Source organism: Melopsittacus undulatus, chromosome 3 (assembly GCF_012275295.1).
Source record: "Melopsittacus undulatus isolate bMelUnd1 chromosome 3, bMelUnd1.mat.Z, whole genome shotgun sequence".
Taxonomy (NCBI): Eukaryota; Metazoa; Chordata; class Aves; order Psittaciformes; family Psittaculidae; genus Melopsittacus; species Melopsittacus undulatus.
Window position 1 is genome coordinate 104,458,379 of NC_047529.1, and position 16,376 is coordinate 104,474,754.

A 16,376-nucleotide genomic window follows, 5' to 3' on the forward strand; every position below is an offset into this window, starting at 1 on the left:
TAATGCTAAAAGAAATGCACATAGACAGAGTGACAATCAGAGTACAGCCTCCCATCAGCTGTAATTAATCTTTTAGTTAACAGAGACTAGAAAAGCTTCTCATCAGCCTCTTCTGAAGTCTGAGGCACCCTGTTTTTGATGTTTGCATTCTGAGTAAAATTGTCCCCACCAGTTCTAACAAATTGAAACACCAGGCTAATTATGGCAGCTAATGAAGTGTGTGGAATGGTCACAGCTTGTCGTGAAAGTGTTCCTTCAGCTCAGATTAGAGTTTCATCAATCACTTTTTTAAACTGATCCAGAATTGCTTCTGCCCAGTGCTTGGCATTTTTAATGCTGTTTCTGTAATTGTTTTTTTCCCCCAAAGCTTAGGCTGTTTTTTGAAATATTACATTCTCAGGACAGGACTTAAAAACTCCAGTTTATAAAAAACCATTTCATTATCGCCTCTATCAGCTGATCAAGTGCTAGAAAGCTAATAAAAGAAGCAGAAATATAAAATTTGATATATTGCTTTTAATCCAGCTAAAGGTAGCAATAAAGCATATACACATATATGTATATGAATCATTATTACTGTGGGCTGCATGTATACTGCAATCTCATGAGACATGGTTTGTGGGTTGGATGGTTCAAATCCCACTGAAGGACCTAAATGAAATGAATGAGTTGGTCTTAGCTTATTTGCTAGTGGATTGTGGTCTTCCATATATCACTCAAAGAGTTTGACATGATTTGTAGTTTTTGCAGATGCCCAAGCCTTTGGCAGGAGGAAGACCATGCTATTTAAAGAATTTCCACACTTCAGGTCAAACCCAAAGTCCTCAGAGAAGTATGGGAAACTTTATGGTATAACTTATATTGCTACTACCCTGTCAATGAATAAATTAGCATATAAAACATTGTAAAACCTCCTAGTTCCTGTTCATTTGTAAGATATAATAGTTCTTAGCTATAAATTGAAAGTTCTGCATAGACACTAAAGGCATAGACGTTAAAGAAAGTCTGAGTCTAAATTCTTCCCTCAACATGGACAACAGAGTGTAGAATTTAGTTTGGAAGTTATCCAGATGAAAAATGAAATAAACTTTTTCTTATATGCTACCACAGAATATGTTTGCACAAGTTGTTACATTTAGTATATGACACATATATTCATATCAGAAGCAAGATAGCATGATTTTAGGTTTTGAAGTGTTCAGTAACCTATCTTTTATTTTTCTGAACACTGCTGAATCTGAGATAATGTTTGGCTGTAAATATCAACTGTTTCTGATCCCTAGTTTCTCAGTCAGCAGCAGTTTGACAAAACTAGCTTCATGTCAATGCCACAAATCTGTGGCACCTGAGTGAATAATCAGTGTTGCTGATGCTGTTCCTAAACATCAAAGTACTAGTGGATCTACACAGGAGAAAAGTGCCACTGAAAAATAAAGAAAAATGTGACACACAAAGAGGATATGTTATCAGGTATGATAAAATAGCAGTAGGGATTAGCCTATGAGCTATTGTTCTAGTTTTATTGGTTAGTGAACACTTGTGAGCACTGGATAGGAGATGAGTAGTTTTTCTAGTGTTAGCTGCTCTCCAAAGCAAGCTGCCTGAAAAATGAGAAAGACCTTTTCCTTTTTAATCATTTCTATCTTTTCTGAAAGTAGTTTATATTTGCAAACAGAAAACTGTTTTTCTCTGCAGGTTTCATGGCTGCTAGGGCACACTGCTGACCCATGTTTACTTAGATCCTTCCAGGGACGCCCAGGTAGCAGAACTGCTACCTGGCAGCCTCCAGCCTGTTTTGTACATGGGGTTAGCCTGAGCCAGGTGCACTTGTCCATATTCTATTTTGTGAGGCTCTGTCAGGCCATTCCTTTAGCCTGTATACAGCATATAATAGTCCTCAAGTGTATTGATGGTACCCATTATTTTGGTGTTGTCCATGAACTTGGTGAGAGTGCATTACATCTCCCACCTCTGGATCACTGAAGAAGATGTTAAACAATTTGTGTCCTAAGGTAGCACCTGAGGAAATACATTTGTACCCAGGTTCTACTTAGAGTACCATTCATTGCTACCCTTTGAACCTGAAATTGAAGGCAGTTATTACATCTATTAGTCTACACATCTAGACTATAATTTACCAACTCAGTTAACAGGTTTCTCTGGGGATAGTGTTGGAAACCTTGCTAAAGCTGAGCTAGACAGCATCCACTATTCTCCTTTGATCTGCATATCTAGTAATTTCATAACAGAAGGCAATCAGCTTTGAAAGCATCATCCAGAACAGTGTCAAAACAGATGAAATCTAACTGGAGTATTGGTTTTGCTGCACATGCCAAATACAGCACAATCAACAGGCTTTTTATCAATTCTATTTTGAATGTGATTACAACGTTGGTGGGGTTTTTTTTTTGTTTGGTTTGGTTTGTTTTTGTTTTTTTTTTTTTTTTTTCCCCAAAGAGATACAGCTTAACCTGATAAGATAAAAAGTATTTTCACTTGTGGATTTCAACTCAGAATTTTCCCTCCTCAAATCCCAGTGGCATGATTTTGGCAAGTTAGATGTAGCTGCAACTTGATCTTGGCAGGTTAAACATTTTCTGGGTTTAGTCCAATAGGTTAAAAGTGGTTCTGAGTTTGTCTTGGCAGTCAGCACTTGGCACTGGCTTATTTTCAGCTGGAAAGAGAATTTTGTGGTTGAACAGTTTAGACAATGGAAGGGGGCAACTTATAAATGGCATAAGTCAAGATACTTATCCCTATGTGCATTATTTTCTAATACAAGTCCTGTTGCTAGCAGTGTGTGTGTGATGGGCAGGACAAGGATTTGGTTTAAAATACAAGCACTATGATAAAAACATGTCCTTTACTTTCTCATCAGGTGCTTTTAAGACTCTCTCTATTTTTCTGTACACAAGAATGTAGTGTTAAGCATAGTTCCACCTTGGGTTTCATAGAAGCTTCATAAAAGGGTTATGTATTACTCATCAGTGTGCTTTCACACTTGACGACGTTATTCATACATCTTAAATAAATTAAGATTTACATCTACTCCCCTGCAAGAAGTAGATATTTGCCTGACAGTAGCAAATAAACACCTCTTGAGATTCTGAATACCTACTGAACTATTTCAACTGCACATTTGCTTTTTAGCCCAGATTCAGTAAAGATCAAGGGTATCCAAGTATGAAATAGGTTGCAGAGAATTTCACATTGGTTTCTTAATTTAATTTACTTGTAAAAAAAGGCACATTAGTTGAAAAAAAATAGAATATTCTCTTTAGCAATTTTGGTTCAAATATAGACATTCAGAACAGAATTTGGGTGATGTTGTTTCGTAAAATCTACTAAAGCATGGTACAGCATGCATTGAATCTCTCTGTGTGGCAAACCATACTTTAAAAATTGTTACTGGCATGTAACAATATTTCTAAAAGTAACTGAAAAGTGTCTACATAAAGGTGATTTATTCTTCTTCAGTAGATTAACTTTATACACATAAATAAATTAGTTATCTGAACAGTTATTTCTAAAGAAGAATATGTAGGTCTTTTTAAAGCATTGCAAAGCTAGTACGTGTTTGGGAGGAGGGACCAGACAGTGACTGATGTGCAGATCATCACTAAATGTAATAAATGAATTTAGAGGGTGCAGCTGGGAATTCCACCCTTCCTTCCCCTTGAGCAACCACAATGACTGTGGGATACTAAGTAAATGTAACAAATGCAAATTTGGACCACAAATCTTCATTGCCGGTTATATTGCACATCACAAAAACGACAGGCTAGTTTCATATCTCAGGTTAATTTTAGAGAGGCAATACTAAAAAAAAAGGTAATTCACTGGACTAGACCCTTCCCCTTTTTCCTTTGTCCTTCTTTGGACAAAACTTCCATCAAAGCCAAGAGATAATTTGCCTTTGCATGTGAGAAAGCACTGTAAGGGTTGACTTGTAATCTTTAATGAACACAGCTATTTCAAAATATCTGTTAGGTTATTTAGAAATACTTGTGTTTTCCATGTACTGTGGCTCAAATTATTGCACTCTCAAAATCATCATTATTTTCTGTCACGTCATAGCTTAATTTGTGCAAATGTGGAAGGGTACAAGTGGAATATATTTTTCTTCCTGTGTCCAAACTGCTTCTAACCAAGCAGGATCAAAGACAGGCTCTTGTCAAGGCTAGAACACCTTGCACAGATGAGGACAAGAAGTTTTAGGGCTTGGCTTGTGTTAGCCAGTGTTCTCCAAAGCACAGATTATCACAGTCTTGCTGTTGAGCTACAAAAGCAAACTTCAGTGAGCACAGATTAGTAGCAGAACACTTCCTTCTCAGAATACTACAGAAAAGGAGGAATAGAGTTATCATTTCCATGTTAGACTGTCACAGAGGAGCACACACTGTCGTGCTGCTCCTACTGGACACATCATGCAGGATGTACCTAAACCTATGTGATTATCAGGTCAGTGGTTTTTCAAATTCATGAGCCGTAATTAGAAATCTTTCATAATTTCCAGCAAGCACTGTTTGAGTTTGGTTTCCTCATTCGGAATTCCAAAAGATGAAATGTGTCAGTGATAGTTATAAATCACCATGAAGATTTAAGTGTAATAATAATGAATTGTTTGTTACACAAATTAAATAGCAATTAATGTTTTCTCTTTCTGTTTGGAAGATAAGCTATTGAAATAGTGTTGTTAGATTTCCTACCGTGAACATAATTTCCTGCTTTTTTTTACAACACATTATCATAATGTCAATAAAAGACTAAAACTAAGAAGTAGAAAAAACTTGCCTGATATAAGCGTAACACAGAAGGTTATAAAGTTGCCTTTTATGATGGCTATACAATATCATTTTATTTTAAGATCTAATAGCAAGTTGATTCAAAGGGTAAGACTTGCACTTACGAAGTCATTAAAGCAAGCAGAAAATTGCCTACTACCATAGTCACCCAGTCTTTTTAAATCAAAGAGTTTTATTGTTGCTGGTGATGTTTGCATTTACAGGAGGTAATTAGGGAATGAGTTCGACATCACACTCAGAGCCCTCAAGCTCGTCAAGAAGAACCATAAACATCACTTCCCAAAAAAAGACAGGCACTTCAGCAGGCAAAGTGCAGAGAATAGAGTGGAACAGGATCATAGCATTTTAGGGCAGTTTGACCACTGCTGTTTTGTTTCACAATATGGAGAAGCTCATAAAGTCTTCATAAAAGCATAGTTTTTTTCATTGCACTTAAAAGAGCACAATTTAGAAGGTTTAGAATTGGTAGCAGTAGTAGATAGGTAAATGAGGGAAGAAAAAACATCTTCTCAGTCTTCTCTGCATTGTGTTGGCAAGCTGAATAGGGGAAGGTGTATTTCTAACCCCATTGTCACAGCAATGGTCACTTGTCCACTGTAGCACAGGGAACTCTTATTAGGCACTGTTTTCCCTGGAAATCAATAGTTCTGCACTTGACACAATGAGATCCAGTCCCTAAGGCATGATCCAGGCTTTTATTATTATCTCTTATTCGAAGGGGCTAGTTGACCCAATTGGTTAACACATTAGCTTTTCAATTTTATAGCCTTAAGTCACAGCAGACCTATTCCTTGTTTTTGGATATTTCTCCATGGCAGAAAGCAAAATTGGCAGTCTGTGCCCACCAGCCACAAAAACAGAGTTATGCCAAAACAACTGTGTCCTGAACTTTATGGCTAATTAGCTGTTGAAGCTATGCCCAAGAAATAGGTTCTGTTGCCCATGGGAAGGAGTGTGTAGCCATTATTAATGTCCCAGCTCATATCTCTCAATAGGTCTTATGAGCAGTGCTGCTTAAAGAGACTAAATGTACAACAGGGAATTAAAAATTATAGTACGCCTTTCCCTGACTGAAATATTGTAAACTTATTTCACTGGGGCCAGGATTGGTGTCAATGTACTTTGTGTGAAAAGTGCAATAGAAGCATTAGTATTTGACAGCCCTGGTTGAAATAAGTGAAATTAATGGAGCTCTTTTCATATACGACAAGGCCATGGCACCCCTTTCATGCTGCTTACAGACAGAGAAAAGTCAATACTTTTTTATTACTTGATGCTGACCTACATTCTGCACTACAAGTGCCAGGCCCACTAATTGGTTTCAGTTGTGAGAAAAGTTTGCCCCAAAGAAACACTGGAGCAGATAAATCAATCTTTTTTAGGGTAGCTTAGTGGGTTTTGAGCACTTGAAATGACATTTGTGTTGTATTGACAGAATGTGTTGTTACACTGATTTTGTCATGTCAGAAGGCCCTGTACTAGTTGGAAGTATTGTTAACCAGTATTGATAAATCTGCTGAGAATAAAAGTTAGCTGGATCAACATTTTACTTGTATAACAGCTTGCCATCTCTGCTTTTGCTTCCTTGTTAGGGCTCTCCATGGCTATTAATAGGTCAGGAGGCTTCCTATGACAGCTCAATTTAAAACTCTCATTTCACTATTACAAGCATTAGGATCATAGGAAATACTTAAATATAACCACTTGTGTTAAACAGAGGGGATTGTGGACTATGGCTGTACAGTGACACTTGGCAGTACTGCCTGGTTTTCAAATGAAATAGCATGGAGATAAAACTAGGACTACAGCAGCTGTGCCCACTTTTCAGTCATTCCTTCTGCCATTGATTCTTAACAGAAGTTACCTACAGTTGTAGGTCTCTATAGGACCAATAGCTATAATTCCAGCACTAGAAAAGAAGGGTTTTCTGAGATCCAAACTTTTCATGGATTGGTTTTACATTTTGCACAGCACATGCTATTGTGGTTGCATCATGCAATTATACAGTGTGTTCAGTATTGCTGGATTAGCTCAGAAGAGGGTTTGGTAGTCTGAATCACCATTATATCTGGAATACTTTTCATTATACAATTATCTTTGAAACACATGCTACTTCTAAACTACACAGGAAATCTGCATTCACACCATCTAATGCAACTTTAATCTTCATTCATGCAACCAGATCTCTATTGATGCAACAAAATCCAAGCTTGTCACGACTATGGAAAGCTGTAAATCAGGTTGCATAAGTTTATTGTAAGCTTATTAATCCAAGTTTATCATGTGGTTGTAATTTTGGACTTGATAGATTTGCTATAGGAAATTACCCAGTGTGTGTATGCAGGAGCTGAGAATAAATGGTAAGGATGCTACATTCTGGCCTTAAAATCTCTGAGTAGATGTGCTCCTGCTGTTTGCCTATTCTTGCTTTGGTCCAAAGCATCTGACTTTTTATTTAATTATATTTCAAAGAAGATAATTGTAATTCCTGTTTCATTCCAAAGTGCATTTTTGTATTACAGGAAATTGTATGGTACTTTCAAAATCATCGGAAACAAACACTGTTGGTGCAAATTTATCACTAAGGAATGCATTTTCCAAGGCCTTAAAGCTGATACACGTAGGCCTACAGGGTGTCATTGGTTTCCCAGTATTATTTGCACGTGGTCTGTATTATGTATGTAAAATCTTTTTAGAATTTGCTTTCATAATAATGTTCCAAAGATGTGAGCATTTGGCAAGTCTAATCTATGACATCAGAGTGCGCTGATAGAGACAAATCTTTGGTGGCTTTATGTCACCTTTTTTGACTCCATTGTTTAGAACTGATGAGCAGACATGACAGTCAAGTAGTCAAATACATTTCTTAAGCTCTGTCAGTTGAACTTCAGTCACTTACAATTCACTAGAGTGAAAGGAGTCAAAGCCTAACAAGTTTAAAAAAGAAGTGTTCTATTAACTTCAGTTAGGAATTTAAAAATAGGCCTTGGTCCTGAGAATTACAAGTCTCTGATGCTAAGAATTATATAGCATGATTTAAGAATGGAAAAATTCCATGAATTTGAGCTACATGCTCTTGTGATCCTAAGACTGCAAAACCGTAGGGTCAAATTCACCAAGATGTAGGAATTCATAGTTGTAAGCTAATTCATTCCAGCTACCAACAATGAGGGACTAATGCTAAAGTAATTTGGAATAAGCCTTTCTTCAATCCACTCACCATTTTTGTTCTTGCAGCTTCAGAAGTGTTATTTACATAAGTTCACAACTTCTAAGCTATGTAGCAATCAGCTTAAATTCAAATGAGCCAAGCAGTCTACCAGAATCAACCAGCAGTGCACTTTCACCATCAAATGAGAGCCTGGCTTCCAGTTCCTTGCCCTTTATGCTGCCACAATGATACATCAGGATAGACTCTCTTCAGTGCTGTGAGATAGATCTTGCAAGGCCAAGTGGTATTTTCAGGCCTTACTTTCTCACACTCTTGAAACCTGATTAAAATCTGTATCTTCAAACACAGAAATGGCTGGCATTTTTTTCCTAAAGATATTTGTATTTTACTTACATACTGTACAACATTTATCTAGCATACATCTAAACTCCCTTAATTAGTCTAACTGTAAAGCCAGCAAGACTTTTATTTACCCATCAGACTGTGTGATGTTTCCTGAATGTGGTCAAACATAACTGCTGTCGTCATAATCAGAGCCAGTTGTTTAAATGCTCTGTTGTGAGTTTCTAGTGAAATAGCTTTAAATAACAAGATAAACAGTACAGCTGCCAACCCAAAGCAATCTTACACTGAGGGGGCGTGTGGCACAGAAAATTTCCTCATTGTCATTTTGATTTGAGTTTGAAGCTGGACCTGGGCTTAGTTCCAGCTCAAAAAACTGCTCACTTCAAAGGCTCCTAAATCGTCCCAAGGAGCTAATTTTGGCAGCTGATTGTTTTTGTTTGGCCAGGCATCCTAATAGCGAAAGCCGTCTGCTCCAGCAAATGAAGACTTCTTCAATGCTCAGACTTGCCATTCCCAGTTCTATCCTGATGTGGGGGGTGTGAACCATGACAACCTTTCACTGATTTCCCCTTCTTACCCCAAATTCACTGCTTTATTTGTTAAACTGTACCTAATCTCTTGCATGTATATGAAAGATATCCTTCCTGTTTTCAAAAGAAAAGATACTGTATTCTGCTCTGAATTAATCCTAAATTATACCTGTATTATGTGTTTGCTTTCTCAGCAACTAGGGTTGGGTTTTTTTCCCCACTCTCAAGAGCAATATTAGCCTGGTTAGTTTGTTGATTTAGAGATAGCTAGCTTCACTTTAGAAGCAAACTATTTGCAGTTATGCTGGAGCTATAATAGTATTTATAATTATTATACGGAGAACTTTTCCTGCAGTAAGAAGGTGCTTGTGATGCTAAACACACAATGAAAACTGAAATTCTGTGCTATTCTTAAAATATAATATGAAAACATGCAAATAAGCTGTTTCTGGTGGGTAAGAAATTGGGTGGTACAAGACATAGAGAAACATTAAAAGATAAATCATGTGAATGGTTAAAAAGGGCACAGTACTCACTTTCACACTACACAGGGTATTTAATTTTGATTATTTATGTCCACCTTGTGCCAGAATGTTGGAGGAAACATACTAAATGAATTTGAGATTTAAGAAATGGTGTGATCTCAGTTTGGCAATACACAGTGCAGAACAAATTCAGGTGGGCCATGTTGCTGTTTGCGTGTCCTACTTGCTCTGTCTGTTTATGGAGATTCAGGTGAACTGTGGGCTGTAAAATAGCCAAATCTAAATTATCCAGGCAATGATAGTTCTACTTCATGTAATTTTTCAGAGAAATACCAAAAAAAAGGTTTTCATTCTGTTTTTAAGAGAAAACCAAACCTTTGAAATTATAAAATGGGTTGAAAAGGTAAAAATACTAGCTTTCGTTCACTCATGACCTCAGTCAGTTTATGAAGACATTGCTTTACCATGCAGTTTCACTGACAAAACTGTTTTTGGCAAACTACTTGGCAGTAGAAAACAGTAGAAAGTGTCCAGACCAAGTTCTTCCTTCAAAATGAACCATCACATCCTGGCAAGCTAATAATTAATCTGTGGCACGTTACTTGTAGAAAGGGAAACCAATTTTAATGGAAAATAAATAAATAAATAAATAAAAATTGTATTGCTGATCCTATTCCCTGTATTTCAAGGTCAAAAACATAATTTTACAAAGAATGCATTCAAACCTTGTTCATTTACCATGAACATTTATTAGTAAGTAGCTAAATCAAAATGCTGTTTAGAATATCAGACTTTCTTTCCTTCCTTTTTTTGTTGGCTGTATTTGCATTGTACTCTTAAGCTACAGGTTCACTTGCATTTCTCTTATTCAATATAGATTTGTAAGCATTTTCATTATAAAAACCTAAATGTAATAACCAAGAACTTTTCCGGGAAAAAAAATCCTGCTTTCTACCAGAGCTCCCAATCAATTTGTTGTCATGAATACTTATTTGATATATATTCATTTTTTTCTGTTTCTCATGCAGCTGTTTTAATAGCCATGTTTTAATATGAACCAAGGTCAAAAAGCTAAAATATTGCAAAGGTATCTTGTTGTCCTTAATCTACTTGATTGCCACTGAGAAGAATACAATTCTGTATACCATAGAATCATAGAATAGTTTGGGCTGGAAAGGACCTTAAGTTCATCCAGTTCCAACCCCCCTGCCATGGGCAGGGACACCTCATACTAGACCATGTCACCCAATGCTCTGTCCAACCTGGCCTTGAACACCGCCAGGGATGGAGCATTCACAGCTTCTTTGGGCAGCCTGTTCCAGTGCCTCACCACCCTCACAATAAAGAGCTTCCTCCTTATATCCAGCCTGAACTTCCCATTAAAGTTTAACCCCATTGCCCCTTGTCCTGTTCCTGCAGTCCTAGCTTTTAAAGCAGGAATTTTTTGCAGTGCCTGTAATTAGAGTTTGAAATGTGTATTGATTGCAATTACATGAATAAATTCTTGTGCTCTTTTTCAATGTACATATAATGTCAAAATATATGTTTCATATACATTATTTTTCATAATTTGCATTGTATCTCATATAATGAAATGTAACCATATGACAATATTTAGAGCTTTAAAAAACCTTAAAAAAAGGTAAAACAATGAAAGCCAAACCTAATGCTTTTTTTTCTCTCTTGTTTCTGTAGGACTTCCAAAGAGTGTTACCATCAGTTGTTCTCTTTGAAAAGTATGGAAAAACTTACTCCAGTACTGGGCAGATAGTGTAATTGTCCTGTGAACTGCACAATATGACACCTAATGAGTGATCAATAAATGTATTTGAGCAAAAGCATAGCAGTATGTTAGTTGAATGTCCCATAAAGTTCTCTTTCTGTAAAGGGATGTAATCCTATTTCCCTATTATGTGGGTACATAATCACGTGTGCTCAGCAAAGAAGAACACACTTGATCACACAAACTGATATTTTTTCACCGTGTTCCCTAGTATCCAGTTCTGTAAAACACTGGATATCTTCTGAACCCATTAACTTCAAAAGACTCAAATCATTCAAGCATCACGGAAAGACTTCAACATTTCTTAAGAGCAAGTCATAACCTAATTGTTAAAATTAGGTGAGTGAATTTTTACAGGAGTTTTGTGCTGAATTCTCTAGGATTCCATGTTTGATTTTCATATCATTTGGCTATATTTGCATCAAATATGTCTCTTTATGTTACTTTTTAGTACTGCTTTTTTTTTATGTGATTCTTTTGTCCTCCTACAAATGTGCAGAAAGCCTCCATGAGAAGTCTTATTTCTATGAATACTTTCTGAACTAGGAGTCACAAATTTCCTGTCTGCAGGTTTTCATCTATCAGCCCATGCAAAGAAGTTTTACTGCTGTCACATACCAGAGTAAAAACTCTTTCAGTTCCTTTACAGTAGGTTACGAGTGCAGGCACCTGGGTGTACTGTTGTTACTTACTGCAGTTTTCCATTTTCAAGCTTTGAAAAGTTTATTCTTCTGCATGGCAATGAGACATTAACTCTGGGAATTGAGAAACAGGCACTTCAGTGGCTGCATCTCCCCGATAAGATTTAATCTGATCAAGTGCATCAGAGTGCTTTACTTGTTCCTGGAAGGGATTGAACATGAGAAACTTGTGCAAAACTGTTGATGAATAAAGATGCCACAGTAATTTTTATATGTGAGAGCTATCTATTTGATTGCTTCAGCTTTAAGGTAGTTCATCACAGTAATTCACCCTGTGTTGCCTCTTTAACTTCATACCGCAGTTTCCCATCAGTCCGATTAGAATCAGCAATGCCTTTATCAGATTAATCTTTCTTTCTCTTACTTCCTTTCAGTATCTCTGACCCCAGGACAAAACAAAGCCAGCCATGCAGCCTGTACTGTGCTGACAGTGGTGCTTGTAGCTAAGGGTCTGGAGCATAGATGGAGGTTAAACCCAACACCTCTGATTCTAATTCTTTGATGCATACATTTTTGTCTGCCTCTTAAACAACAAAACTTTCCTGTTTCTAAGCAGACAGCTACTTGCAGAAATCTTATACTAAAGCAGGTCTGATCATTTAATTAGACAAATAACACCCACAAAATGAATAGAGTAGCACCCATAGTACCTGCCAGGTTTGGGTTATTTTGAAAATTGTATTTCTTAGGGAATCCAATACTTTACTTAAACTCGAGTTCATATGGAATTTATATCATTTGTTGGCATATCACATCAAACTCTTTTGTGTGGCCACACTGTAATCCCAGAAATATTTCATTTCTCATTAAGTACATTCAGCACTTATTCAGGACATTCATACAAACCATCTGAGAATTATTCTAGTAGGGCCTTTATCAATTCTTCCATTATGTAGAAACTTATTATTTTCATTAATCTCTTTAAAGTGCATATAAACACATGCAGAGAGTTAACAGAGGCTTAGCTTGAAAATATTTTTAAATATAAAAGCATATCAATCTCTGAAGGTTTAGATGGATCTTCTGTTTTAGTTTCAAATCCCATGCAGGTGCTGCAGAGTCCAGCAACCTTTGCAAACATAGACTAGAGAACCTGCTTTTCAGTTTTTCTACATATGGATGAGGCTGCTTGATTGACAGAGAAAACTCCCATTATTAAGAGGAACAGCTAGTAATAATTTAAGAATCTAGTCTTGGGCACCTCAGGCATGTCGGACTCCTTTGATTGCAAAAGCTCATAATACCTAATATAGTACAGGTGACACAAGTAGGTTTTTACAATGTAGAGGAATTGGACATAATGAACGAATCAGAAATAATTCAGAAGTGAGTGCTAGCAGCTCTGAAGTATACATGAAAGGAGAGCAAAGATAAATTGTAGCCCTTGGGGTGGACCTGATTTCTGTGGCCCTCGGATGTATCACCACTTCCATTGCATAGCCCTCTGCATCAACCAAGTGAACATGTCCGTCTGGCAAGGAACATTTTGGTTTGTGCTCTTGTTTAAAGCAAAATGTTTGCCTGTAGCAAACTTACAGTTTTTATGTAAAGCCAGTTAAAGCTAAGATTTTGATATTTTTATTCACTGCAATAATATAGTGAACAAGGCAGTAAGAATTTTGATAATGCCATTATGCTACCAGTCTATCAGTATAAACACTAAGTGATAGTGTAAGCGATTTTACTCATGTTTTTCTTTCTAATGGATATAGTTTACCATATCAATTTGAATGATAAAATTACTTTTGTAATACATTGAGTAATGTATTTTTAATATTCCATTTACTGTAGGGTTTCCTTATTAATGAAACTGTTGGTTTACAACATTCTAGTACTGAATGGTGTTTAGTTCAGTGAAGGTTTTCTGGTTTATAGGGGATGTTATAATCTATTCTCATGATACAGAACCTTAACACATAGAATGGAGATAGAGGCACTGGGAAAGGAGCACTGAAAATGTGGAATGGACTCGTGGATATTGATGAGTCTGCAAGATCTGTAGCCTCTTAGAAATGTAGTTGACTGTGACATTCAGCAAACTACTCACAACAGTATCTAAATATCAAAAGGAATCACTGTGATGCCAGAGAAATGGACAAACATAAGAAGCTGTGTATCAGTCTTAGGACAGAGAAGTGCAATGACTCTGATTGCCCCACTCAGTTGAACAAATGTGAATAGTAAACCATATATAGCCAAATTACACCCAAGCAACCTGGTTGCTGTTTTCTGCTCTAACAAAATATGGCCTCAGCATGCAGTGAGACATGCCTGACCCTTGCTTTTTCATCACAGAAACACAAATATTTTTTGTGATTTGGACTGATTCAGTCCATGTGTTCAAAGGAGAAAGGTATGCTGTTGGATAGTTTCATACTGCATGGCTGAAGAAGCTTACCAAATACATTTAGGAAGCAGCACTTAGAGGGCAGAGTGCATCATACCAGCTCACTAACAGAGTATTTCTGATGCATATGTCTACCTTTGTCTAATGTATAAAAAGCCTAGAATGTAATATTTGATGTCCATAGATACCTTAGCAATTTGTATAGATCATAGATATTGAGTCAGATAATAATGTAATTTCTAAATCAGAGATGCTCACCTACATGACAGGTGCTAAGGATTCAAAGCTTCTGTGCTGATGACCAATGATCTTCTGGTTTTACCGCTTCTGGGGATCACAGCACTCAGAAAAATTATGCAGGCAAAGTCATTAAAACGGAATAGCAATGTGCTAAAAGTTGATCACAACATCTGACATCATGAGGAGTTTCAGGGATATTAGAAATGTCTGTTAACATCTTTTCATACCAAATCTGTTTCAGTGGATTGAGGATCTTTCAGTGTTGCTGCCAGATAGTTTTGTTTGAGTCGTACATAGCTTGTGTTGTAAACCGAGAATATCTCTTAATTTGGGTAATTTAAGAACTGCCCTCTGGGTTGATCCAAGATGGTCTCCTCACTTGTCAGATAAAACATTTAGCTTGTAATGCCCTCTAGAGGCAGAATTGCTATAGTAGTGTTGTCTTCAGATTTACACTATGCTTTTTTGGTCCAACTGTGATGCTAAAGCTTTCAAGAAATGGCTTGCCTTTTTTTTTTTTTTCTTTTTTCCTTGTTGGTTTTCTTTATTTCTTTGTATTTTATTTTTAATAAGCCACATTTCATCTTACTATAGGATCAGAGGTCTAGAATCATTATAGGCTCTACAACTGATTTAGATGGCTCATTGTGGACCTTGTACTGAAGTTGTCTCCAGCTAAGATGTGACCATACTTGTACTGCAAAAGAAAATGGTGATGCTGGTAAATAATAATGGAGTTTGACATGCCAATACTTAACATTGGATAAGACTGTGAAAGCATCAAAATTAAAAATTATTTCTAACAGGTTACTGTTATTCCAAAGGATGTGCTTGCAACATGCTTTTTATCAGTCTGTGGTCATCTGTTTGATGAATTTGGATGTTCAGCATAGTTGAGCTTGTTAGAAAGATGAGGAGCTGGCTCCTGTGGGCTTCTATACTCAGAACAGCAAAGACTGAGAAGCAGAGGATGTGTATAACTCCTTAATTTTAAAATCTGGATTACCCCATATTAAAACAGAAGCTCCAGCCACAAAGGAGTCATATCCATGTAATCAGAAACAGAATTTGAGCCTTGAAGATTTTATTTGTCTTAGGTGCATTTGTGAAATATTTTTTTGTGTGTGTGTATTTTCTTTCACAAGTTTCCAGAAGTTTCGAGTAGGCCTGGAAAGATGTCAGCGAAGAAGCTCAGGCAATGCAAAGCAGGCTTGGCTTCCTGTTCTTCCATCTTTTAATAGTTCAGCTCATTAATGAGACAATCATCTGGCTGCTGGCACAATCAGATGCAGTCACTTATCAGTACATTGAGTTCAGTTTATAGTACTCCGATTCATATTCATGATCAGAGGATGCAGTGGAGCAATTCATTAGTGCACTGCTGCATTAAGCAATCACTGCCAAAATGTGGCATATTGAGAGTTTGTATTAAGCTGCTTCCTTTGAAAACCTGTTGGTTAAGAAAAACCGTAGTGCAGAAATCTGTTGAGATAAATCACTCAGGCACTTCAAGAAAAATATTGAGACTCCACGTATATAATATTTAGTTTAAAAAAAAATCCATTCACTGGTGCTATTGTGTGTGTGACACTATTTCATCCTCAAATGCAAGTTTAGACTATTGGAACAGCTAATAACATGCATAAAATAGATTATAATTATTCCAAACTGAACCCTCTTTCTTACTGTTTGTTACTTTGTGCTGTCTCATGAGAGTTAAGATTGGTTTTGTTTTGGCTGAAGATACTCAGCGATGCCAAAACCCCAACCTTCTACATTCTGTATGTCTGCTCATGGTACAAATAATACATTTAAAATTGCAGCCTATACAAGCTCAACTCACAGTAATTCTGGTTTTAAAAAGAGACAGAGTTTTTAAATTAGAAAGACATGCTTCTTCTTGAGTACTATTGTGAAAAGAAGGTGAGGCCAGGTTTAGTTACCTTCCCACCTTTACTCTTTAAGTTT

General features: G+C 36.7%; 1 protein-coding gene across 1 annotated transcript in view; it reads left to right on the plus strand.

Moving 5' to 3' along the window:
• SPATA17 (spermatogenesis associated 17) overlaps window positions 1-11,170 on the plus strand; it is a 79,612-nt gene extending 68,442 nt beyond the window's left edge. Inside the window, 1 exon segment of the mRNA XM_005151888.3 lies at window positions 11,033-11,170. Within this exon segment, the coding sequence (XP_005151945.2) occupies window positions 11,033-11,113 (81 nt within the window). The 3' untranslated portion in view covers window positions 11,114-11,170.
• Window positions 11,171-16,376: the final 5,206 nt, after the last annotated feature.